This window comes from Callithrix jacchus, chromosome 12 (genome assembly GCF_049354715.1).
Source record: "Callithrix jacchus isolate 240 chromosome 12, calJac240_pri, whole genome shotgun sequence".
Classification (NCBI taxonomy): Eukaryota; Metazoa; Chordata; class Mammalia; order Primates; family Cebidae; genus Callithrix; species Callithrix jacchus.
Window position 1 is genome coordinate 2,412,919 of NC_133513.1, and position 25,463 is coordinate 2,438,381.

A 25,463-nucleotide genomic window follows, 5' to 3' on the forward strand; every position below is an offset into this window, starting at 1 on the left:
GGAGTGCAATGGCGCGATCTCGGCTCAGCACAACCTCCGCCTCCCGGGTTCAAGCAATTCTCCTGCCTCAGCCTCCCAAGTAGCTGGGACTACAGGTGTGCACCACCAAGCCCAGCTAATTTTTATATTTTTAGTAGAGACGGGGTTTCACCTCATTGACCAGGATGGTTTCGATCTCCTGACCTCATGATCCACCCGCCTCAGCCTCCCAAAGTGCTGGGATTATAGGTGTAAGCCACCACGCCTGTCCAAGAAAAGCACTTTTAAGAACAACGATCAAAGACACACAGAATGGATCTGATGCACTTTCACTGCCTTGCTCCAGGAACATGCTCTGAGCTATGACAAGACAGAGCAGGAGCCTGCAGGCTTACATGACAAAATAAAATGGGGGAAACTAAGCTCCTAAGAGTAGTAACCCTGCATCCGGAAAACATGGGTGGCAAGCAGTGGGATTTACAGATGTATGATATGCTAAACTTACCGAATGAAGCAATTCTTCAATAAAACATTCTAGAGAGAAGCACACCCCTCCCAGAGTTTTACCTCTTCGTTATGCTAAATATTAAATTAATTCCCTAGAAAATAGCCTCATGGTCATGTTATTATAAGTCTCTGAAAACTAACTGCAGGAATTAGGTACTGCCAGCCTTTCTTCTGGGCAGAGTTTGTTCCACCATCACATTTAAAGGACAAGAAAACCACAGGCCTCTACATCAAAATGATGGGGTCCACTAGGGTGTCCAACAAGCCCTGTCCCTCTTCCAAAGCCCACTCCCCTCAGAGACATGCCAGAGGCCCCAAGATCTTCCCAGAAGAGGATAAAAATCACACTCTTGGCCGGGCTTGGTGGCTCATGCCTGTAATCCCAGCACTTTGGGAGGCCAAGGCAGGTGGATCATGAGGTCAGGAGATCAAGACCATCCTGGCCATGGTGAATCCCTGTCTCTACTAAAATACAAAAAAATTAGCCAGGCGTGGTGGCGCACACCTGTAGTCCTAGCTACTCAGGAGGCTAAGGCAGGGAAACCACTTAAATCCCAGAGACAGAGGTTGCAGTGAGCCGAGACCGTGCCACTGCACTCCAGCCTGGCGAAAGAGCAAGACTCCATCTCAGAAAAAAAAAAAAAAAATCACACTCTTAGAACCGAAAATTGTTGTCAGGCATGGTGGCTTATGTATGTAATCCCAGTAAATTGGGAGGCCAATGAAGGAAGATCATTTGAGGCCAGGATCTCAAGACCAACCTGTGCAACAAAGCAAGACCCCATCTCTACAATCAATCAATTCCTTTTTTTTTTTTTTTAAAAGAACAGCAATTTGTCATGGTGGGTGTGGTGCTGCCTTGTCAGGGAACTGCAGAGAAACAACACTAACTCAATGCAGAGCAAAGGCCCAGCATAGGGATCTTAGCAATTTTTTCCTGGGACTGTGGAGGCCAAGTCCTTTACTCCACACAGGTCTTGTCTATGTTTAAGGGAACCCAGGGAAGGTAACTCATGATCTTCCCTCCTTCACCTGGGCCTGTACTACCATGTACTAACCTTCAAAATGAACAGAAGGCAGAAGTGGTCATTTCTAAAGTTTCTCCCCTGGTAGTGCCTCCCAGAGAGAGCGGGGGAAACACAGGAAGGAATGGGATCCACCTTTCATCTGTGCCTAAAAGAACATCGAGGTTCACACCATCCCAGCTCTAAGCCCCACTGTCCGTTTCACCACCTGAGCCTGGACACCAGGAAGGGACCTGACCAGACTGTGCTACACCCACGAACCTGCATATGACCTCTGGGTACATGCTCAGGCAATCAGATCCAAAGACAACATAGGGGTCTGCTTTCCTCTGTGTTTCTTTCACAGGAGATAAACATCTCACATGGACATGGCCTCATCTGTTCTCTGAGACCTGCTTTACCCACCAGACAAGCCTGAAGCTGGAAAAGGTACTTAAATTATTCAGAAAGTCCAAGACTATCTACACAATCCTCCATTCTACACTACCTGAAAGCATCCCCTAAATGAAAAAAAGAAAACCACTGTATTTCTCAGGGAGAAAATATCTATATCTATCTAGGACAACAGGAGGGTGGGGCTTTGCCCAGGCCTAGGACCAGGACAAGCCCCATTCTGAAATGACCTCAGAGCCCTTACCTGGAATCGCCATCCTGGTCATCAGCATGGTCGCCCGTGTTGTTAACAGCGTATCGGCTACGGGGCTTACCTGAGTGAGGGCAAAAAGAGGAGAAAGGCTGAGAAAACAGGATCCTTCCACGTACAGGAGGGTTATGGAACCATTAAAAGCCATGTTTTCCTGCCTTAAGCAGCTGTGTGAAAGAAATCAAAATAAATAAATAAATAAATAAAAATAAAAATAAATAAAGCCATGTTTTCCAAAACATGGTCTATCCATACCATGGACTATTACTCAGACATTAAAAGGACTGAACATGGATGAACCTTGACAACATTATGCTGAACAAGCCAGAGACAAAAGGACAAATAGTGCACTTACAGTACATGAAATGTCTCGAACAGGCAAGTTCATCAAGACAGATGGTAATTTAGAGGTTAGCAGGGGCTGGGAGCAGGGGAAATGAGTTATTGGTCAGTGGTTACAGAGTTTCAGTTTGGGTGATGAAAAAGTTTTAGAAATAGATAGCAGTAATGGTTGCACAATATAATGAATGTAATTAATGCCACTTAATTATACATGTAAAAATCATTAAGATGACAAATCTTATGTTATATTCAAAAGCAGTGACAGGCCAGGCATGGTGGCTTATGCCTGTAATCCCAGCACTTTGGGAGGCTGAGGCAGGTGGATCACCTGAGGTCAGGAGTTCAAGACCAGCCTGGCCAACATGGTGAAACCCCATCTCTACTAAAAATACAAAAATTAGCAGGGAATGGTGGTGTGCACCTGTAATCCCAGCTACTCAGGAGGCTGAGGCAGGAGAATCACTTGAACCCGGGAGGCAGAGGTTGCAATGAGCCCAGATCACACCATTGCACTCCAGTCTGGGCGACAGAGACTCTGTCTCAAAAAAAACCAGTGAGTTTCCAAGAAGTTATGACAATGTACGGAAAGTTTTTGCTACTATGTTAAGTTTTTAAAAAGAGATTTATAGGCATACCTCAAGAATTACTACAAGTCCTGTTTCTAAACCGAAACAAAATGAATGTAGCAATAAAGCAAACCACACAATTTTTTTTGGTTTCCCTGTGCATACAAGTTATGCTTAGGCTGGGCGTAGTAGCTCAAGTCTGTAATCCCAGCACTTTGGGAGGCAGAGGAGGGCGGATCCCTTGAGGCCAAAAGTTCAAGACCAGCCTGGCCAATATGATGAAACCATGTCTCTGCTAAAAATACAAAAATTAGTTGGGTATGGTGGTGTGCACCTATAAACCAGCTACTCATGAGGCTGAGGCATGAGAATTCCTTGAGCCTAGGAGACGAAGGTTGCAGTGAGCCGAGATCAAGTCACTACACTCCAGCCTGGATGACAGAGCAAGACTCCATCTCAAAAAAAAAAAAGGCTGGGCACAGTGGCTCATGCCTGTATTCCCAGTACTTTGGGAGGCTGAGGCAGGTGGATCACAAGGTCAGGAGATCGAGACCACCCTGGCTAACATGGTGAAACCCTGTCTCTACTAAAAATAAAAAAAATTAGCCAGTGTGGGGGTAAGCACCTGCAGTCCCAGCTACTCGGAGGGCTGAGGAGGTAGGAGAAGCTGCCTGAACCTGAACCTTGAACCTGAAAGCGGAGGCTGCAGTGAGCTGAAATCATGCCACTGCACTGGGCAAGAAGAGTGAGACACGGTCTCAAAAACAAAAAAAGTCATGTTTAGAGTATACTATGGTCCACTAAGCGTGTAACAGTATTAGGTGTAAAAAACAATGTATATACCTTAAGTTTAAAACTTCATTGCCAGGCCGGGCGCGGTGGCTCAAGCCTGTAATCCCAGCACTTTGGGAGGCCGAGGCGGATGGATCACGAGGTCAAGAGATTGACACCATCCTGGTCAACATGGTGAAACCCCGTCTCTACTAAAAATACAAAATATTAGCTGGGCATGGTGGCGCATGCCTGTAATCCCAGCTACTCAGGAGGCCGAGGCAGGAGAATAGCCTGAACCCAGGAGGCGGAGGTTGCGATGAGCCAAGGTCACGCCATTGCACTCCAGCCTGGGTAACAAGAGCGAAACTCTCAAAATAAATAAATAAATAAATATAAATAAAACTTTATTGCCTTGGGCAGGGAAAGTGGCTTTGAAAAAATAAAAAATAAAAATAAATAAAAACTTTATCGCTTAAAAAAACGCTAACAATCAGTCATGCACAGTGGCTCATGCCTATAATCCCAGCACTTTGGGAGGCTGAGGCCGGCAAATCAACTGAGGTCAGGAGTTGGAGACCAGGATGGCCAACATGGAGAAACCCCATCTCTACTAAAAATACAAAAATTAGCCAGGTGTGGTAGCATGTACCTATAGTCCCAGCTAATCGGAAGGCTGAGGCAGGAAAATTGCTTGAACCCAGGAAGTGAAAGTTGCAGTAAGCCGAGATCTCGCTATTGCACTTGAGCCTAAGCTACAGGATGAGACTCCATCTCAAAAGCTGCCCCCCACAAAACAACTGTTTTGCTGGTGAAAGGTTTTGTCTCAATGTTGATGGCTGTTGACTGATTAGAGTGGTGGTTGCTTGAAGGCTCTGGTGCTGTAGCAATTTTGTAAAATAAGACAACAATGAAGTTTGCTACATCCATCAGTTGACTCTTTTTTTTTTTTTTTTTTGAGACGAAGTTTTCGCTCTTGTCACCCAGACTGGAGTGACGCGAACTCGGCTCACCGCTACCTCCGCCTCCTGGGTTCAGGCAATTCTCCTGCCTCAGCCTCCTGAGTAGCTGGGACTACAGGCACACGCCACCATGCCCAGCTAATTTTTTGTATTTTTAGTAGAGACGGGGTTTTGCCATGTTGAACAGGATGGTCTGGATCTCTTGACCTCGTGATCCGCCCACCTCGGCCTCCCAAAGTGCTGGGAAGATTTCTCTGTAGTACAGGAGTTGACAGCACTTTGTCCACCACAGAACTTCTTTCAGAATTGGAAGCAATCCTCTCAAACCATACCACTACTATATCAACTAAGTTCACATAATATTCAAAAATCTCTGTTATTTCAACAATGTTTACATCTTTACCAGGAATACATTCCATCTCCAGAAGCTGCTTTCTTTCTTTTTTTTTTTTTTTTGAAACAGGGTATCACTCTGTCACCCAGGCTGGAGTGCAGTGGTGTGATCATGGCTCATTACGGTCTTGACCTCCCAAAGCTCACGTGATCCTCCTGCCTCAGTCCCCTGAATAGCTGGGACTACAGGCATATGCCACCCATGCCCAGGTCATTTTTGCATTTTTAGTAGAGATGAGTTTTTGTCATGTTGCCCAGGCTGGCCTGGAACTCGTGAGCTCAAGTGATACACCTGCCTCTGCCTCCCAAGTGTTGGGATTACAGACATGAGCCACCACACCCAGCCCAGAAACTACTTTCTTTGCTCATCCACAACAAGCCAGTCATCATCCATTCACGTTTTATCGTGAGATTGCAGCAATTCAGTCACATCTTTAGACCCCACTTCTAATTCTAGTTCTCTTGCTATTTCCACCACATCTGCGGTTACTTCCTCCACTAAAGTCTTGACTCCTTCAACGTCATCCATGAAGGCTGGAATCAACTTCTTCCAAACTCCTGGCACTGTTGATATTTTGACCTTCTCTCGTGTGTCGCCAATGTTCTTCATGGCATCTGTAATGGTACATGCTTTCCAGAAGGTTTTCAATTTATTTGGCCCTAATCTGTCCAAGAAATCACTATCTATGGCAGCTATAGACTTACAAATTGTATTTCTTACATAGTAAGACATGAAAGTCAAAATTACTCCTTCATCCAAGGGCTACATAATGAATCTCGTTCTAGCAGCCATGAAAACAACATTAATCTCCCTATACATCTCCCTTAGAGCTCTTCGATGACTAGGTACATCGTCAATGAGCAGTAATATTTTGAAAGGAATATTTTTCTGAGTAGTAGGTCCCAATAGTGGGCCTAAAATATTCAGTAAAACCAGCTGGGCACAGTGGCACATGCCTGTAATCCCAGCACTTTGGGAGGCTGAGGCAGGTGGATCACAAGGTCAGAAAACTGAGACCGTCCTGGCTAACACGGTGAAACCCCGTCTCTACTAAAAATATGAAAAAAATTAGCCAGGCGTGGTGACACACACCTGTAGTCCCAGCTACTGAAGAGGCTGAGGCAGGAGAATCACCTGAACCGGGGAGGTGGAGGTTGCAGTGAACCAAGTGCCACTGCACTCTAGCCTGGGCAACAGAGCAAGACTCTGCGTCAAAAAAAAAAAAGAAAAGGAAAGAAAATTCAGTAAACCCTGCTGTATACAGATGTGCTATCATCCAGGCTTTGTTGATCCACTAATAGAGCACAGGCAGAGTAGATTTAGCATAAATCTGAAGGGTCTTAGGATTCTCCTAATAGTAAAAGAGCATTTGTTTTAACTTAAAGTCACTAGCTACATTAGCTCCTAACAAAAGAATCAGTCTGTCCTTTGAAGTTTAAGCCAGGTTTCTTGTTATGTATGAAAGCCCTAGCTGGCAACTCCTTCCAATATAAGGCTGTTTTGTCTAAACTGAAAATCTGTTGTTTTGTTGTTGTTGTTGTTGTTGTGTTGAGACGGAGTTTCACTCTTGTTACCCAGGCTGGAGTGCAATGGTACAATCTCAGCTCACCGCAACCTCCGCCTCCTGGGTTCAAGCAATTCTCCTGCCTCAGCCTCCCGAATAGATGGGACTACAGGCACGCACCACCATGCCCAGCTAATTTTTGTATTTTTAGTAGAGACAGGGTTTCACCTTGTTAACCAGGATGGTCTCGATCTCTTGACCTCGTGATCCTCCCAAAGTGCTGGGATTATAGGCGTGAGCCACCGCGCCCGGCAAATCTGTTGTTTAATGAAGACACCATCATCAATTATCTTAGCTAAATCTTCTGAATAACCTGCTGCAGCCCCTACATCAGCAATTGCTCCCTCACCTTGCATTTTTATGTTATAGAGATGGCTTATTTTCTTAAATCTCATGAACCAACCTCCGCTAGCTTCCGACTTTTCTTCTGTAACGTCCTCACTTCTCTCAGCCTTCTCAGAATTAAAGAGAGTTAGGGCCTCGTTCTAGATTAGGCTTTGGCTTAAGAGATTATTGTGGCTGGTCTGATCTATCCAGACCACTAAAACTTTCCATACCAACAACTAGGCTATTCAGCTTTTTTATCATGTATTCACCGGATAACACTTTTTTTTTTTTTTTTTTTAAAGAGTCAGGGTCTCCCTGTGTTGCCCAGGCTAGATTTAAACTCCTGGGTTCAAGTGATTCTCCTGTCTCCACCTTCTAGGTAGCTGGAAGTACACATGAAAGCCTGACTTGGAATAACACTTTCCATTCCTTCAGGAGCTTTTCCTTTGCATTTACTATCTGGCTGTTCAGTGCAAAAGGCCCAGCTTTTGGCCCATTATCAGCTTTCAACACGCCTTCCTCAAAAGGCTTAATCATTTCTAGCTTTTGATTTAAAGTGAGAAACGTGATTATTTCACTTGAACACTTAGAGGCCACTGTAGAGTTACTAACTGGCTTCATTTCAATACTGTTGTGTCTAAGAGAACAGTGTGGTCTAAGATGGAAACAAATGGGGGAACAGCCAGAATACACACATTTATTGATGAAGTCTGCTATTTTATGTGGGCATGGTTCATGGCACCCCAAAACAATCACAATAGTAACATAAAAGATCACTGATAACCATAACACATAAAATAATACAAAAGTTTGAAAGACTGCAAGAATTACTAAAATGTAACACAGACACACAAAGTGAATATATGCTGTTAGAAAAATGGTGCTGACAGACTTCCTGCACACAGGGTTGCCATAAACCTTTATTTCTTTGTTTATTTATTTAATTTTTATTTTTTAGAAGCAGTCTTGCTCTGTTGCCAAGCTGGAGTGCAACAGCACCATCTCGGCTCACTGCAACCTCTGCTATTTGGGTTCAAGCGATTCTCCTACCTCAGCCTCCCGAGTAGCTGGGACTACAGGCGCCCTCCATCACACAGCTAATTTTTTTTATTTTTAGTAGAGACAGGGTTTCACCATGTTGACCAGGCTGGTCTTGAACTGACCTGGTGATGGGCCCACCTCGGCCTCCCAAAGTGCTGGGATTACAGGAGTGAGCCACTATGCCAGGCCACAAGGGCCCTTTTTTTTTTTTTTTTTTTTTTTTTTTAGCCATAGTTATTTTGGTTACAAAGGTCTATTTTTACATTAAATATCCAAAGAACTTCAAATCTATAAGGAAAAAAATCAACCCGAGAACATTAGGCAAGGTTATAAATAAGTCATTCACTGAAAAGGAAATCCAAATGGCTCCAAAAACAGGAAAACATGCTTTCTATCTTAATTATAAGGCAAGAAAACATTAAAATTACTACCTGACACAATTTTTCACCTACCAGTTTAACAAAGATTGAAAAATCCAGGGCCAGGCGCGGTGGCTCACGCCTGTAATCCCAGCACTTTGGGAGGCCGAGGCGGGTGAATCACGAGGTCAAGGGATCGAGACCATCCTGGTCAACAAGGTGAAACCCTGTGTCTACTAAAAATACAAAAATTAGCTGGGCATGGTGGCGCGTGCCTGTAATCCCAGCACTTTGGGAGGCGGAGGCGGGTGGATCACGAGGTCAAGAGAGATCGAGACCATCCTGGTCAACAAGATGAAACCCCGTCTCTACTAAAAATACAAAAAATTAGCTGTGCATGGTGGCGCGTGCCTGTAATCCCAGCTACTCAGGAGGCTGAGGCAGGAGAATTGCCTGAACCCAGGAGGCGGAGGTTGCGGTGAGCCGAGATCGCGCCATTGCACTCCAGCCTGGGTAACAAGAGCGAAACTTCGTCTCAAAAAAAGAAAAAAAAAAAATCCAACATATTAAAAGTACATGTGCTCCTTATCCCTTAGACCCAACCTGCTACGTCTGGGATTTAATATTACAAGAATTATGTGGCCGGGCAAAGTGGCTCACGCCTGTAATCCCAGCAGTCTGGGAGGCTGAGGCGGGCAGATCACCAGGTGGAAGTTCAAAGCCAGCCTGACCAGTGTGATGGCTGTCACTGGGGGTGGCAAAGACAGCTTCAGATGGTCGCGTATTCCCCGTCCCCCCACCCCCGGGGCTCCGTGGCCTGGGCTAGAGTGCAGTGACCCCATTTCGGCTCCCTGCAACCTTCACCTCCGAGGGAAGTGACTCAAGGGACTCTCCTGCCTCGGCCCCCCACGTAGCCGGGGTTACAGGCGCGCGGCATCCCGCCCGGCTGATTTCTGGGGGGTGTGTGTTTGCTTTTGTAGCAGAGACGGAGTTTCAGCATGTTGGCCAGTCTGGTCTTGAACTCCTGACCTCGGGTGATCCCCCGCCCGCCTCGGCCTCCCAGAGTGCCCGGCCCTGTTGACCTGATTCTGTTTTCCCAGTGTGAACACATGCAGAAGTATGATGACGAAGGCCAGCGGGCCGGGCACGGGGCTCTCCCGGTAACCCTAGCGGACGGCGGCCCTGCACCGCAGCCTGGGAACACGGGCGCAGCAGGCCCAGGCCGCTGTGACCGGTGCACGGGGTCCGGGGGCGTCTCCCTGCTTTACTTCGTGTGCCTCCTGCTTTCCGAGCTCCACAACCAGCAGCAGCCGAGCTCCGCCAGGCCGCCCGGCGCCCACTTACTTGTCTGGGACGCCGGGTGCTCCGGGCTCCTCTGGAAGGGGTACCGGAACAGCAGCTTATTGCCCCTGCTCCCCGAGCTCACCAGAATCACGCTGATGGGGCTGGTGTCGTCCCCCATCCCGCCGAGGAGGCGGAGGGAGGACGGGGTGGGGGGGGGACGGGGGAGGGGGCGGAGGGAGGAGGCGGAGGGAGGACAGGGGGGAGGGGGGGGACGGGGGAGGGGGCGGAGGGAGGACAGGGGGGAGGGGGGGACGGGGGAGGGGGCGGAGGGAGGACAGGGGGGAGGGGGGACGGGGGAGGGGGCGGAGGGAGGAGGCGGAGGGAGGACGGGGTGGGGGGGGGACGGGGGAGGGGGCGGAGGGAGGAGGCGGAGGGAGGACAGGGGGGAGGGGGGGACGGGGGAGGGGGCGGAGGGAGGAGGCGGAGGGAGGACAGGGGGGAGGGGAGGACGGGGGAAGGGGGCCTGAGGAGGGCGGGGGGAAGGGGGCCTGAGGGGGGCGGGGGAGGGGGAGGGAGGAGGTGGAGGGGGCCTGAGGGGGGTGGAGGGGACGGGGGGGGAGGACGGGGGGGGCGGGGGGAGGACGGGGGGGCGGGGGGAGGACGGGGGGCGGGGGAGGAGGCGGAGGGGGCCTGAGGGCGGGGGAGGGGGGAGGGGGGGCCTGAGGGGGGCGGGGGAGGGGAGGGAGGAGGCGGAGGGAGCCTGAGGAGGACGGGGGGGGGGGGGGGGGAGGGGAAGGGGGAGGGAGGGGGCGGAAGGGACCTGAGGAGGACGGGGGCGAGGGGGGGAGGGGGCGGAGGGGCCTGAGGAGGGCGGGGGAGGGGGAGGGAGGAGGCGGAGGAGGCCTGAGGAGGGAGGGGGAGGGGGCCTGAGGAGGGCGGGGGAGGGCGGAGTGGGCCTGAGGACGACGGGGGAGGGGGAGGAGGCGGAGGGGACCTGAGGAGGACGGGGGAGGAGGCGGGGGCGGAGGACCCTGAGGAAGACGGAGGACGGGGCGGAGGGGGCCCGAGAAGGACGGGAGAGGGGGTGGAGGGGGCCTGAGAAGGGCGACGGAGGGAGCAGAGGGGGCCTGAGGAGGACTACGGCGGGGGCGGGGGCGGAGGGGCCTGAGGACGACGGGGGAGGGGGAGGAGGCGGAGGGGACCTGAGGAGGACGGGGGAGGAGGCGGGGGCGGAGGACCCTGAGGAAGACGGAGGACGGGGCGGAGGGGGCCCGAGAAGGACGGGAGAGGGGGCGGAGGGGGCCTGAGAAGGGCGACGGAGGGAGCAGAGGGGGCCTGAGGAGGACGGGGGAGGGGGAGGGGGCGGAGGGGCCTGAGGAGGGCGGGGGAGGGGGCGGGGGCGGAGGACCCTGAGGAAGACGGAGGCGGGGGCGGGGAACCCTGAGGAAGACGGAGGCGGGGGCGGGGACGGAGGGGGCCCGAGAAGGACGGGAGAGGGGGCGGAGGGGGCCTGAGAAGGGCGACGGAGGGAGCAGAGGGGGCCTGAGGAGGACTACGGCGGGGGCGGGGGCGGGGACGGAGGAGCCTGAGGAGGACGAGGGAGGGGGCAGAGGGGGCCCGAGAAGGGCGACGGAGGGAGCAGAGGGGGCCTGAGGAGGACTACGGCGGGGGCGGGGGCGGGGACGGAGGAGCCTGAGGAGGACAAGGTAGGGGGCGGAGGGGGCCTGAGGAGGACGAGGGTGGAGGCAGAGGCGGCCTGAGGAGGCCGGGTCGGAGGCGCTGAGAGCAGCGCGACAGTCACCAACTCACGTTCCGCTCGCCGGGCTCGCGAGACTTCGGCGACGCAGCCCGAAGGAGGTGCTGAGGCGAGGGGCGCGCGCAGACCCGGGAAACGGCGCAGGCGCAGTTAACGGAATGCGCAGGCGCGGGGTCTTCCGGACGCCTCGGAGCCGCTCCGGCGCTGTCTGGAGCCGCCGGGTCCCTCTCACTGCTATGGATGGGAAAGGCTCGGGGTCGAGTCCGCGTCCCCCTCTATGTTGCTTTCCTCATTTTAAAAATAACGTTTGCAGCCGGACGCAGTGGCTCACATCTGTAATCCCAGCACTTTGGGAGGCCGAGGCTGGCGGATCCCGAGGTCAAGGGATCGAGACCAGCCTGGCCAAGATAGTGAAACCCCCCATCTCTACTAAAAATACAAAAATTAGCCGGGCGTGCCGGTGCGCGCCCATAATCCCAGCTACTAGGGAGACTGAGGCACGAGACTCGCTTGAACCTGGGAGGTGGTTACAGTCAGCCGCGATCGCGCCGCTGAACCCCAGCCTCGTGACAGAGCTAGACTCCCTCTCAAAAAAAAAAAAAAAAAAACTTTTGTGCTTTAAAGGACGCCAAAAAAATGAGCAATCCACCCACAGAACAAGAAAGTACGTGTTAAGTCGCATGATCTGATAAGGAATTGTATCTAGAATATAGGAAACTACAACTCAACAGTAAAGAGACCATCGATAGGAATAAAAAATGCTCAGCATTAGGCCGGGCGCGGTGGCTCACGCCTGTAATCCCAGCACTTTGGGAGGCCGAGGCGGGTGGATCACGAGGTCAAGAGATCGAGACCATCCTGGTCAACATGGTGAAATCCCGTCTCTACTAAAAATACAAAAAATTAGCTGGGCTTGGTGGCGCGTGCCTGTAATCCCAGCACTTTGGGAGGCCGAGGCGGGTGGATCACGAGGTCAAGAGATCGAGACCATCCTGGTCAACATGGTGAAACCGTGTCTCTACTAAAAATACAAAAATTAGCTGGGCATGGTGGCGCGTGCCTGTAATCCCAGCACTTTGGGAGGCCGAGGCGGGTGGATCACGAGGTCAAGAGATCGAGACCATCCTGGTCAACATGGTGAAACCGTGTCTCTACTAAAAATACAAAAAATTAGCTGGGCATGGTGGCGCGTGCCTGTAATCCCAGCACTTTGGGAGGCCGAGGCGGGTGGATCACGAGGTCAAGAGATCGAGACCATCCTGGTCAACATGGTGAAACCTCGTCTTTACTAAAAATACAAAAAATTAGCTGGGCTTGGTGGCGCGTGCCTGTAATCCCAGCACTTTGGGAGGCCGAGGCGGGTGGATCACGAGGTCAAGAGATCGAGACCATCCTGGTCAACATGGTGAAACCTCGTCTTTACTAAAAATACAAAAAATTAGCTGGGCATGGTGGCGCGTGCCTGTAATCCCAGCTACTCAGGAGGCTGAGGCAGGAGAATTGCCTGAACCCAGGAGGCGGAGGTTGCGGTGAGCCGAGATCGAGCCATTGCACTCCAGCCTGGGTAACAAGAGTGAAACTCCGTCTCAAAAAAAGAAAAAAAAAAATGCTCAACATTATTAGGCGTTAGGGAGATGCAAATCAAAACTACAAATGGATGCCACATCACACCTCCTATGATGGCTATAATCAAAAAGACAAAATAGGCTCTCTGCTCCTCCTGTTCGACAGACAGCCGCATCTTGTCTCCCGTCACCAGCCACATCCCTGAGACACCATGGGGAAGGTGAAGGTCGGAGTCAACGGATTTGGTCGTATTGAGCTGCTTTTAACTCTGGTAAAGTGGATGTCGTCGCCATCAATGATCCCTTCATTGACCTCAACTATATGGTCTACATGTTCCAGTATGATTCCACCCATGGCAAATTCCACGGCACTGTCAAGGCTGAGAACGGGAAGCTTGTCATCAATGGAAATCCCATCGCCATCTTCCAGGAGCGAGATCCCTCCAAAATCAAGTGGGGCGATGCTGGCACTGAGTATGTGGTGGAGTCCACTGGCGTCTTCACCACCATGGAGAAGGCTGGAGCTCACTTGCAGGGGGGAGCCAAAAGGGTCATCATATCTGCCCCCTCTGCTCATGCCCCCATGTTCGTGATGGGCGTGAACCATGAGAAGTAGGACAACAGCCTCAAGATCATCAGCAACGCCTCCTGCACCACCAACTGCTTAGTGCCCCTGGCCAAGGTCATCCATGACAACTTTGGTATCGTGGAAGGACTCGTGACCACCGTCCACGCCATCACTGCCACCCAGAAGACCGTGGACGGCCCCTCCGGGAAACTGTGGCGTGATGGCCGTGGGGCTCTCCAGAACATCATCCCTGCCTCTACTGGCGCTGCCAAGGCCGTGGGCAAAGTCATCCCTGAGCTGAACGGGAAGCTCACTGGCACGGCCTTCCGTGTCCCCAGTGCCAACGTGTCAGTGGTGGACCCGACCTGCCGCCTGGAAAAACCTGCCAAATATGATGACATCAAGAAGGTGTTGAAGCAGGCGTCGGAGGGCCCCTCAAGGGCATCCTGGGCTACACTGAGCACCAGGTGGTGTCCTCTGACTTCAACAGCGACACCCATTCTTCCACCTTCGATGCTGGGGCTGGCACTGCCCTCAGTGATCACTTGGTCGAGCTCATTTCCTGGTATGACAAGGAATTTGGCTACAGCAGCAGGGTGGTGGACCTTATGTCCCACATGGCCTCCAAGGAGTGAGACCCCTGGACCACCAGCCCCAGCGAGAGCACGAGAGGAAAAGAGGCCCTCACTCCTGGGGAGTCCCTGCCACACTGAGTCCCTCACCACACCGAATTGCCCCTCCTCACAGTTTCCATGCAGACCCCTTGAAGAGGGAGGGGCCTAGGGAGCCCCACCTTGTCGTGTACCATCAATAAAGTCCCCTGTGCTCAGCCAAAAAAAAAAAAAAAAAAAAGACAAAATAAACCTCAGCAGGGGTGGGGAGAAATGGGAATCTCTCTCCTGTTGGTGGGAATGTGAGATGCTGCAGACGCTGTGGAAAACAGACTGGCAGTTCCTGAAAAATTAGAGCTAACACAGCACTCAGCAAGTCCTCCTTCTAGATATGTAGCCAAGAGAAATGAAAGCATGTGTCCAAGCCGGGCGCGGTGGCCCACGCCTGTCATCCCACCACTTTGAGAGGCCGAGGTGGGTGGATCATGAGGTCAGGAGATTGAGACCATCCTGGCTGACACGGTGAAACCCCGTCTCTACTAAAAATACACAGAAGTAGCTGGGTGTGGTGGCACGCGCCTATGGTCCCAGCTACTAGGGAGGCCGAGTCAGGAGAATCGCTTGAACCCAGGAGGCAGAGGTTGCAGTGAGCTGATATTGTGCCACTGCACTCCAGCCTGGGCGACAGAGCAAGACTCCGGCTCAGAAAAAAAAAGAAAAGAAAGCATATGTCCACATAAAAGCATGTGTGTTCTTAGTAATATTATTCATAAAAGCCCAAAGTGGAAGCAAACCGAGGGTATGTTTATGAAGGGGTGAATAAACTCTGGTATAGCTCATACGATAGAATGCTGCTCAGCCATGAAATGGAATGAAGTACTGGCACATGAATCAATCTCGAAGACATACTAATATATGATTCTATTTATGTAAGATGCCCAGAATAGGCAAATCCATAGAGACAGAAAGATGAATGGCTGCCTAGGGCTGCCAGGGGTGAGGTGAAATAAGGAGCAATTGATAATGGCTATGGGCTTTTTGAAGGCGGGTGATGAAAATGTCCTAACGTTGACTGTGGTAATGGTCACACAGCTCTGTGAATATACTAAAAGACACAGAAGTGTATACTTCAAGTGGATAAGCTTTATGGTGTGTCAATTATATCTCAATAACGTTGTTTTTAAAAAAAAAAATCTCCCCACCCTCCCTATCCCAGGCTTCCCCAGAAAGAGACTGAAGGTAAAGGTCTTCTATAGCGACTTCCGGAACTTTCGAACGCATATCAAATGCATGAGACCCTAACCACGTGACCGAGGGGTGAGCATTTTCAGTGTTCCGAGTAGCCCTCTTGCACGAACACTGACACAAACGTGCATTTGACAGAACAGATATGTGGATTCGACTCACCAGGGTGAAGAGTGCGTGCGTTTGAAAGGTCTCAGCACTACCAACAGATGCATTTTCCTGCACAGGCTGCATAAGGTTTTTTTTTTTCTGAAATTCCAAGAACGGAAAATGACATCTTCCTCTATGTTGCGTTTCTCTGATGAACAGAGAGAGAGCCGCGTCACCTGATTACTTACAGTGTCTGAGAATTGCCTTCTTGTTTTCTTTGTAGGTTGTCTGTTCTTTGCTGGTTTGGCTGTGTTGTAAGGAATAGATTCTCTCTGTTACAGATTTCGCAAGCCTTTAACCCAGTCATGCCTGTTTTGGTTCTATGTATAATCAAAAGGCTTATGAGGTCTCCCACGCTTCCCAGGAGTACCGCCGGAATGGAGATGAGAGTGCAGGAGCAGGGCTTGAGGCCGGAAGGGTGAGCTGGGACAGATGGGGGTGGGGGAACCCAGGGAAATGGCTGCTGATGGTACTGGAGGCCTCCTTACAGAGACACTGGGAGTCAGGGTGCCACCAGACGAAGGGACCAGAACTGTGACTCAGGCCTCCCTTTTCTGACCTAACTGTGCTGCTGCCCCAATGGGCAGAACCTTGAAGCTCCAGACTGGCCTCCTGCCAGTAATTCTGACACTCATTGTTATTTAGACTATAGTAGTCAGGCCAGGCACGGTGGCTCATGCCTGTAATCCCAACACTTTGGGAGGCCAAGATGGATGTATCACCTGAGGTCAGGAGTTCGAGACCAGCCTGGCCAACATGGTGACACCCCATCTCTATTTAAAAAAAAAAGAAAAATAAAGAAAATAGTAATAATAGCAAGTGCTGGAACTGGTAAAAGCACAGGGAGCTCACCATGCCCACAGCCCACGGAGATCCTGGGTGTGTCCCTGCCTGCACAGGGCTGTCCAGAGAGCAGCACTCCATCCCAGTCCTGCTCTCATGGGCAGCACTTCAGAGTCCATGTTGGCACTTCATGGGCAGTTGTAGAATGAGACTTCATTGTGACACCCTGTCACACCCTGTCCCGAGGGTCAGTGGGCACCGCTTCGGACATTAGTTTCCTCACCAGTAACAGGGCTCAGAGCACATGGTCCCTTCCTCAGTGAGTCCCAACTCTAAGCTTTCCCAGTGTCTCCTGGACAATGAAGTGCCAGGGCCAACCCCCACTTGCTTCAGGAGACATCCTCAGACTCGTCTGTGATAAGACCCCACACCTCTAAGTCCTCCTCACTTAAAATGAAATAACTGTTTCATAACCTGCTTTTTTGAGTAAGTAGATTTCTGGAAACTGAAACCCCCGACCCTTCCTCCCAGCCTGGGCCTGCCCTTAGCAGACAGGAGGCCTTATCAGTCGTGCCACTTGGTCTGGGCCTCAAAGGGCCACCACCATATGCAGGAGGACCGGGTGGGGTTCACGGACGCTATCTGGGACTTGCCTGGCCACCTCCACCTTCTCAGCTGAGTGTTACTACCCCAGCAGGGAGACCCACTCATGCACAATAGTAACAAAAATAATTTAAAATTCATGCTGCAAGTTCCTGGGCACCCTCCCAGCAGTGAGGTGGGGGCTGGTCTCATCCCCATCGAAGAGATTAAAACAGTGAAACTAGGACTCACACGGCAAATTAGCCTGCCCAGGGTCGCTGAAGGTCCACTCTCACTGGAGGGTGTGCAGATGCTCAGCCCGGCATTCTGCTGAGTGTCCCGTGGAATGTAAGTGACCAGACACCCTCTGAGTTCAGCCTCAGCTGCTCAGGCACAGAACATGCCTGAAGCTTGGAATACAGGCCAGAGACTAGTGGGTACCAGCATCCTAGACACACTGCACAGGCTCAGGCTCAAACCAAGACCCAGGGACAAGAAGGCACATGCCCCAGCCCCAGCCCCTGCTGGCCTCCCAGCCCACACAAACCTTCAGCGCTTCTTTTCTGCTCCATGGAAGCCTAGGACATGTTTCATAACTTCCTGGCACTTCCGTATCCTCATCTTTCCAAAGGTTATGATGGCCAGGTGCAGTGGCTCACACCTGTTAATCCCAGGCTTTTCGGGAGGCTGAGGTGGGTGGATCTCTTGAGCTCAGGAGTTTGAGGCCAGCCTGGGCCACATGGCAAGACCCCGTCTCTACTAAAAATACAAAACTTTGGCCAGACATCACGGCTAACGCTTGTAATCGCAGCACTTTGGGAGGCCGAGACGGGCAGATCATGAGGCCAGGAGTTCAAGACCAGCCTGACCAACATGGTGAAAGCCCATCTCTACTAAAAATACAAAAATTAGCTGGGCATGGTGGCATTCACCTGTAGTCCCAGCTACTCAGGAGGCTGAGGCAGGAGAACTCCTGGAACCCGGGAGGCGGAGGTTGCAGTGAGCCGAGATCGTGCCACTGCACTGCAGCCTGGGTGACACAGTGAGACTCTGCCTCAAAATAAAATAAAATAAAATAAAGTGCAAAAATTAGCCAGGCACATTGGCACGTGCCATAGTCCAGCTACCCTCCCTCACAGGGTTTATTATCATCATTTATCATTTATCATTTATTATCATTATTCCGGTCAAACACCCAGAATGAAGACTGTTGGTGCCACGTGCAGAACTCAGAAAGCGCTCGACAAATGTCAGCCAAGCAGACACGGACTCCCCTCAACACAGTCAATTCGAAGTGAACTGTCGCCAAACGAAGAAGGCCACACAGTAAAGCTTTTAGAAATGTGGCCTAGTGGCCACACACTGTGGCTCACACCTGTAATCCCAGAACTTTGGGAGGCTGAGGTGAGTGAATCATTTGAGGTCAGGAGTTTCAGACTAGCCTGGCCAACATGGCGAAACCCCGTCTCTACCAAAAATACAAAAATTAGCTGGGTGTGGTGGCGCATGCCTGTAATCCCAGCTACTCGGGAGGCCGAGGCAGGAGAATCTCTTGAACCCGGGAGGCGGAGGTTGCGGTGAGCCGAGATCGCGCCATTGCACTCCAGCCTGGGTAACAAGAGCAAAACTCCGTCTCAAAAAAAAAAAAAAGGCTTATCTAAACCCCACAATATTTATTTATTTATTTTAGTTAGAGCCTCACTCTATCACCCAGGCTTCCAGTGGCAAGATCTCAGCTCACTGCAATCTCTGCTGCCCGAGTTCAAGCGATCCTCCTATCTCAGCCTCCCGAGTAGCTGGGATAACGGGCGTCTGCCATGACGCCCAGCTAATTTTTACATTTCTAGTAGAGACGGGGTTTTGCTATCTTGCCCAGGCTAGTCTTGAACTCCTGACCTTCTGATCCACCCATGTTAGCCTCCCAAAGTGCTGGGATTACAGGCATGAGCCACCACACCCAAAAAGCCCCCAGTTTCCACACAGCACTCAGCCTCTTGTGTTTGACTTCCTTCACTTAGTACGGTGGTTAAAGGCTCATCCATGTCGTCACATCAGTACTTCATTTTTATGGCTGAATAATCGTTCACTGTACGGAAATCACAAGTTGCTTATCTATTCATCCAGCGATGGGCATGTGGGTTGTTTCCACCGTTCAGCTATTGGGAATGGAAGGGCATAACATTTTTTAATTGTATTTTTAAAGTCACTAGTTTGACTGCATTAAAATTATAAACTTTTGTTTAACTAAAGTATCATTAAGATGCAGAGTTGGGGACGATGTAACACATCAAACTGACAAATTCTTTTTTTTTTTTTTTTGAGATGTGGCCCAGGCTGGAGTGCAGTGGCGCAATCTCGGCTCACTGCAACCTCCACCTCCCGGGTTCAAGTTATTCTCCTGTCTCAGCCTATAGGATTACAGGTGCCCGCCACCACACCAGGCTAATTTTTGTATTTTTAGTAGACACAGGGTTTCAGCAAGTTGGTCAGGATGGTCTCGATCTCTTGACCTCGTGATACTCCGGCCTCGGCCTCCCAAAGTGCCGGGATTACAGGTGTGAGCCACGGCGCCCGGCCCTGACAAAGGAATTCTATCCAGAATGTTTTTGAAATTTCTACAAACCAGTGACTGGCGACACAGTGGGAAAGTGGCCATGACTGAGATACAAGAGGAAACCCAAATGGCCAGTGAATATGGACCTCACTAATTGTCAGGAAAATGTAAATTAAGACCATTCGAGAAACCACTACACGCTCACCAAAAATCACACACCCGTCAAAAAGGCGAGAACGTGAGAAGACCAGGAGTTTCACTACTATGCTTTGAAAGTTTGTCTTGCTGAAACCTTTTTTTTTTTTCTTTTTTTGTCAATCAATGAGAGCATGTAACATTGCTCAGGTTGGCCTTGAACTCATGGCCTCGCCTCCTCAAGCACTAGGACAACTGGCCGGAGCCACCGTGGCCCCCCTTGCTGAGACTTAATCTCCAGTGTGGCAGCATTGAAAGGTGGGGCCTTTGGGCTAAGTGGATTCGATGGTGAGGGTCCTGCCCTCATGAGTAGATTAATGAGTGGTCATGGGAGTGGGCCTGGTGGCTTTATAAGAACAGAGACCTGGCCGGGCGCGGTGGCTCACGCCTGTAATCCCAGCACTTTGGGAGGCTGAGGCGGGTGGATCACGAGGTCAAGAGATCGAGACCATCCTGGTCAACATGGTGAAACCCCGTCTCTACTAAAAATATAAAAAAAAAATTAGCTGGGCACGGTGGCGCGTGCCTGTAATCCCAGCTACTCGGGAGGCTGAGGCAGGAGAATTGCCTGAGCCCAGGAGGCGGAGGTTGCGGTGAGCCGAGGTCGCGCCATTCCACTCCAGCCTGGGTAACAAGAGTGAAACTTCATCTCAAAAAAAAAAAAAAAAATACAAAATTAGCCAGGTGTGGTGGCGTGTACCTGTAATCCCAGCTACTTGGAGGCTGAGGCAGGAGAATGGCTTGCACCTGGAAGGCAGAGGTTGCAGTGAGCTGAGACCATGCCACTGCAGTCCAGCCTGGACCACAAGAATGAAACTCTGTCAAGAAGGGAAGGGGAAGGGGAACAGGGGAAAGGAAGAAAGAGAAAGAAAGAAAGAGGGAGGGAGGGAAGGAAAGAGAAGGAAGGAAGGAAAGAAGGAACAAACGAAGGAAGGAAAGAAGAAAGAAAGAAAACACACATGGCAGCCCAGCACAGTGGCTCACACTTGTAATCCCAGCACTTTGGGAGGCCAATGTGGGTAGATCACGAGGTCAGGAGTTCCAGACCAGCCTGAACAATATGGTGAAACCCCGTCTCTACTAAAAATACAAAAATTAGCCGGGCGTGGTGGTATGTGCCTGTAATCCTAGCTATTCAGGAGACTGAGGCAGGAGAATCGCTTGGACCCAGGAGACAGAGGTTGCGGCAAGCCAAGATCGCACCACTGCACTCCAGCCTGGGCAACAGAGTAAGACTCCATCTTAAAAGAAAGAAAATACACATGCCCTATGATCCGGCAACTTGGCTCCTAGGTATGTACGTACAAAATAGAATTTCAGGCATGTGGGCACCAAGTGACATGTAGAGGAATGTTTACTGCAGCGTGATGAACTCAAGAACACGAAGTTGCAGCCCCAGTGCAATGAATGAACTGTGGTGTATTCATGCAAGGAAATATTAATGGAGGCAGCGATGAAGACGAACACCCATACCGTGGCTGGTAAGTCTGATAAGCACGAGAGAGTAAAAGAAGACAGGCATTCAGCGTGCAGATGGGTGATTAAAAAACATTTTTTAAAGTCCAGGTGCAGTGGCTCATGCTTATAATCCCAGCACCTAGGGAGGCCAAGGCGGGTGAATCACCTCCTGATATCAGAAGTTCAAGACCAGTGTTGCCAACATGGTGAAACCCCATCTCTAGTAAAAATACAAAAATCGGCCGGGCGAGGTGGCTGAGGTGGGAGGACCATGAGATCAGGAGTTTGAGACCAGCCTGGCCAACATTGTGAAACCCCGTCTCTACTAAAAACACAAAAATTAGCCGGGCATGGTGGTGGGCACCTATAGTCCCAGCTATTCGGGAGGCTGAGGCAGGAGAATCGCTTGAACTTGGGAGGCAGAGGTTGCAATGAACCAAGATTGTGCCATTGCCCTCCAGCCTGGGCGATAGAGTGAGACTCCATCTGAAAAAAAAAACATACAAAAATTAGCCAGGCATGGTGGTATGTGCCTGTAATCCCAGCTACTCGGGAGGCTGAGGCAGGAGAATCACTTGAACCTGGGAGGCAGAGGTTGCAGTGAGCCAAGATCACACCACTGCACTCCAGCCTGGGTGACAGAGCAGACTCTGTCTCATCAATAAATAAAAAATAACATTTCATACGACAGTGGCTCACACCTGTAATCCAAGCACTTTGGGAGACCAAGGCAGGAGGATCACTTGAGCCCAGGAGTTCGGGACAAGCCTGAGCATCACAGCGAAACACCATCTCTACAAAAAATAAAAGAATGAGCTGGGCATGGTGGCATGTGCCTGTGATCCCAGCTACTTGGGAGGCTGAGGCAGGAGGATCCCCTAAGCCTGGGAGGTCGAGGCCGCAATGAGCTATGATCGTATCACTGCACTCCAGCCTGGGCAACAGAGCAAGACCCTGTTTCAAAAGAAACAAACAAACAAAACCGAGACAGATACAAATGGGAGCATACTGTATTGTTTCATTTATATAAAGGTCAAAAGCAGGCAAATCAACCAAAGTGCTTGCAGATGCATATCTGAGTAGTGAAAAACGTACTGAAAAGCAAGAAGTCAGGTGGAGGTTACCTTTGGGGAGGATTGGAGTGCTAGTACTTTATAATAACTCCTTAAACTGACTGGGTGCGGTGGCTCACGCCTGTAATCTCAACACTTTGGGAGGCCAAGACAGGAGGATCCCAAGGTCAAGATAGAGAGAACATCCTGGCAGAAACAGTGAAACCCCGTCTCTACTAAAAATACAAAAATTAGCCTGGTGGTGGGCATCTGTCGTCCCAACTACTCAGGAGGCTGAGGCAGGAGAATCCCGTGATTCTAGGAGGCGGAAGTTGCAGTGAGCCGAGATCGCGCCACTGCTCTCCTGGTGACAGAGCAAGACTTGTCCCAAAAACAAAAACAAACGATTCATTGAATTATAATGTACTTCTTGTGCTACATTTCACAACGGAAAAATGGAAAAAAGTGCTTGCCCATAACGATACTTTGCAGGGTCTAGAAGTCTTAGATTCAATTCATCTCCTTGTGGGGGCCAAGGATGGGAAGGGCAGGTGGTTCCAGGAGACAAAGAGGAGGCTCTGGAGCCTTAAAGCATAGGCATCAGCTAGTCTGGAAACAGTTTCAACATGGTGAGACTCTGTCTCCAACTCTGCTTCTCTCCTCTGTTAGGGAGAAGAGCAGCGCTGCAGTGCCTTCTGGTCCCAGGTCCTCACACTGCAGCTAGAGGGATTCTCCCAGGCACTGAGACCCCTTCACGTGACCAAATGCTCTCCGTGCTCGGCCTCTAGACCTGCCTTCCTGCTCAGTGTCTCTCCCTCCACCTGGTCCTCAGCCTCCTCCATCACTCTGTCTTCTCTGCCAGTCTATTCATCTGTCTCTAGCTCTCTCTCTCTGCTGCCTTCTCTTCTATCAAGGCACAGATTCACACCCCTTCCTCACGGACCCATGTGCTCAAAGTGGCCCTAGGTGCCAGGATGAGATGGACTAGGAGTGACGAGTGTCCTTCTGAACCAAGCAACAGCAAAGGGTGACCAGGGAGGGCCAGTTCATCTCAGTCTGGAAGAAGTCCCAGGTGAGGAAAGAACATGCTGGCCCCACGGTCGGCAGCAGCACCTCCTAGGACAGGGAGCAAGCCAGGCGTGAGACCGGAGTGGGTAGGCACACCCCTGGGAGAGGAGCAGCTGTGAAATGTGCACAAGGAACGGACCAGCAAGGAGGACCGGGCAGTGCTGGAAGGGACTTCCTGGAAGCCTGGAAGGAGAGTCTCCCATCAGCTAAGCCCAGAGGGCATCAAAGGTTGCTGTTGCCCTCAACCCCTGCCAATCTCATCATCTCACATCTCAGCCATGGAAGAATGAGTTCCCTTACACGAGTAAAACATCGAGTACAGTGTCTGGCATGCAGAAGGTGCTCAATACTTGCTTTCTAATTCAGAGGGCTTATCTAAGACACACAATTTTCTCTAAGACAAATTCAACTGGAAGTCTGTGATTGGCCAGGCACAGTGATTCATGCTTGTGATCCCACACTTTGGGAAGCTGAGGTGGGCAGATCACTTGAGGTCAGGAGTTCAAGAGCAGCCTGGCAAACAAGGTGAAACTCTCTACTAAAATTACACAAATCAGCCAGGTATGGTGGCATGCTCCTGTAATCCCAGCTACTCAGGAGGTTGAGACAGGAGAATCGCTTGAACCCAGGAGTCAGAAGTTGCAGTGAGCTGAGATTGTGCCACTGCACTCTAACCTGGGCAACAGAGCCAGCCGGACTCCATTAAAAAGAGAAAGAAAAAAAGAAAAAGGGAAAAAAAATGCCTGTGGTCCAAGCTCTCATAACAGGGAAAACAAGACAACACAAACCTCTCCTTACAGAAAATATTTGCCTTTGATTGCATCAAAATTCTAGCAGGATTTTGAGCAGATAACTCTTTAGCTAGCTCTAAAATTCATACAGATAGGTGAAGAGGCCGGGCGCAGTGGCTCACGCCTGTAACCCCAGCACTTTGGGAGGCCGAGGCGGGTGGATCACGAGGTCAAGAGATCGAGACCATCCTGCTCAACATGGTGAAACCCCGTCTCTACTAAAAATACAAAAATTAGCTGGGCATGGTGGTGCGTGCCTGTAATCCCAGCTACTCAGGAGGCTGAGGCAGGAGAATCTCTGGAAACCGGGAGACAGAAGTTGCAGTCAACCGAGATCTTGCCACTGCACTCTAGCCTGGGCAACGGAGTGAGACTCCAGGTCAAAATAAATTAATAAAAAGAGAAAAAAAATCATCATAGAGCTATACTAATCAAGACAGTGTGATTCTGGTAAAGATAGACACATAGATCAATGAAGCAGAATAGAGTCTGGAAATTGACCCACAAACCTATGCCCCATTCATTTTTTATATAATAAGTGTGAGAAGCCAACTGAACAGAAAGAGTATAACCTTTTCAACAAATAGTTGAAATGGACCAGCAAGGAGGACCGGGCAGTGCTGGAAGGGACTTCCTGGAAGCCTGGAAGGAGAGTCTCCCATCAGCTAAGCCCAGAGGGCATCAAAGGTTGCTGTTGCCCTCAACCCCTGCCGATCTCATCATCTCACATCTCAGCCATGGAAGAATGAGTTCCCTTACACGAGTAAAACATCGAGTACAGTGTTTTCTAGAGCAATTGGACATCCGTAGGTAAAAATACAAGCAAAGAGAAGAACCTGGACCTGCCCTTCACACCTTAGGCAAACATCATCTCAAAATGCATTGTATGGCTCAATATAAACACAAACTACACAACTTTAGGAGAAAACATAGGTGAAAATCTTTGAGTTCTATGGTTAGGCAGAGAGTTCCTAGGCATGGCACTAAGTAAGATTCATTTAACATTTTTTGATAAACTGGACTTCATTAAAACTTTTGCTGGCTGGATGTGGTGGCTCATGCCTGTAATCCCAGCACTTTGGGAGGCCGAGGCAGGTGGATCACGAGGTCAGAAGTTCAAGACCAGCCTGGCCAAGATGGTGAAACCCTGTCTCTATTAAAAATACAAAAAATAGCCGGGTACAGTGGCAGGCAATGTAATCCCAGCTACTCGGGAGGCTGAGGTGGAAGAATGGCTTGAAACAGGGAGTCAGAGGTTTCAGTGAGCTGAGATTGTGCCATTGCACTCCAGCCTGGGCAACAAAGCAAGATTCTATCTAAA

The 25,463-nt window shown here is 50.4% G+C and overlaps 1 protein-coding gene and 1 pseudogene across 19 annotated transcripts in view; one reads left to right on the forward strand and one right to left on the reverse strand.

The window, feature by feature from the left end:
- Positions 1–25,463, reverse strand: part of NPRL3 (NPR3 like, GATOR1 complex subunit) — a 95,129-nt gene that overhangs the window by 48,179 nt on the left and 21,487 nt on the right. For 8 of the 18 annotated variants that reach the window (XM_078344143.1, XM_035266294.3, XM_078344149.1 and 5 more), the window contains exons 1-2: positions 9,825–9,956; positions 2,149–2,218 (exon numbers count right to left, since the gene is read on the reverse strand). In XM_078344143.1, coding sequence (XP_078200269.1) covers positions 2,149–2,218; positions 9,825–9,942 — 188 coding nt within the window. In that variant the 5' untranslated portion in view covers positions 9,943–9,956. Of the gene's footprint in view, positions 1–2,148; positions 2,219–8,573; positions 8,717–9,824; positions 9,957–11,573; positions 11,602–25,463 lie in introns of those variants that run through there. The other 10 variants (XM_078344151.1, XM_035266299.3, XM_035266295.3 and 7 more) reach the window with 4 other exon arrangements.
- On the forward strand, positions 13,282–14,516 carry LOC100399477 (glyceraldehyde-3-phosphate dehydrogenase pseudogene; annotated as a pseudogene). Its single transcript, XR_013524480.1, has one exon. The product of XR_013524480.1 is annotated as a glyceraldehyde-3-phosphate dehydrogenase pseudogene (transcript).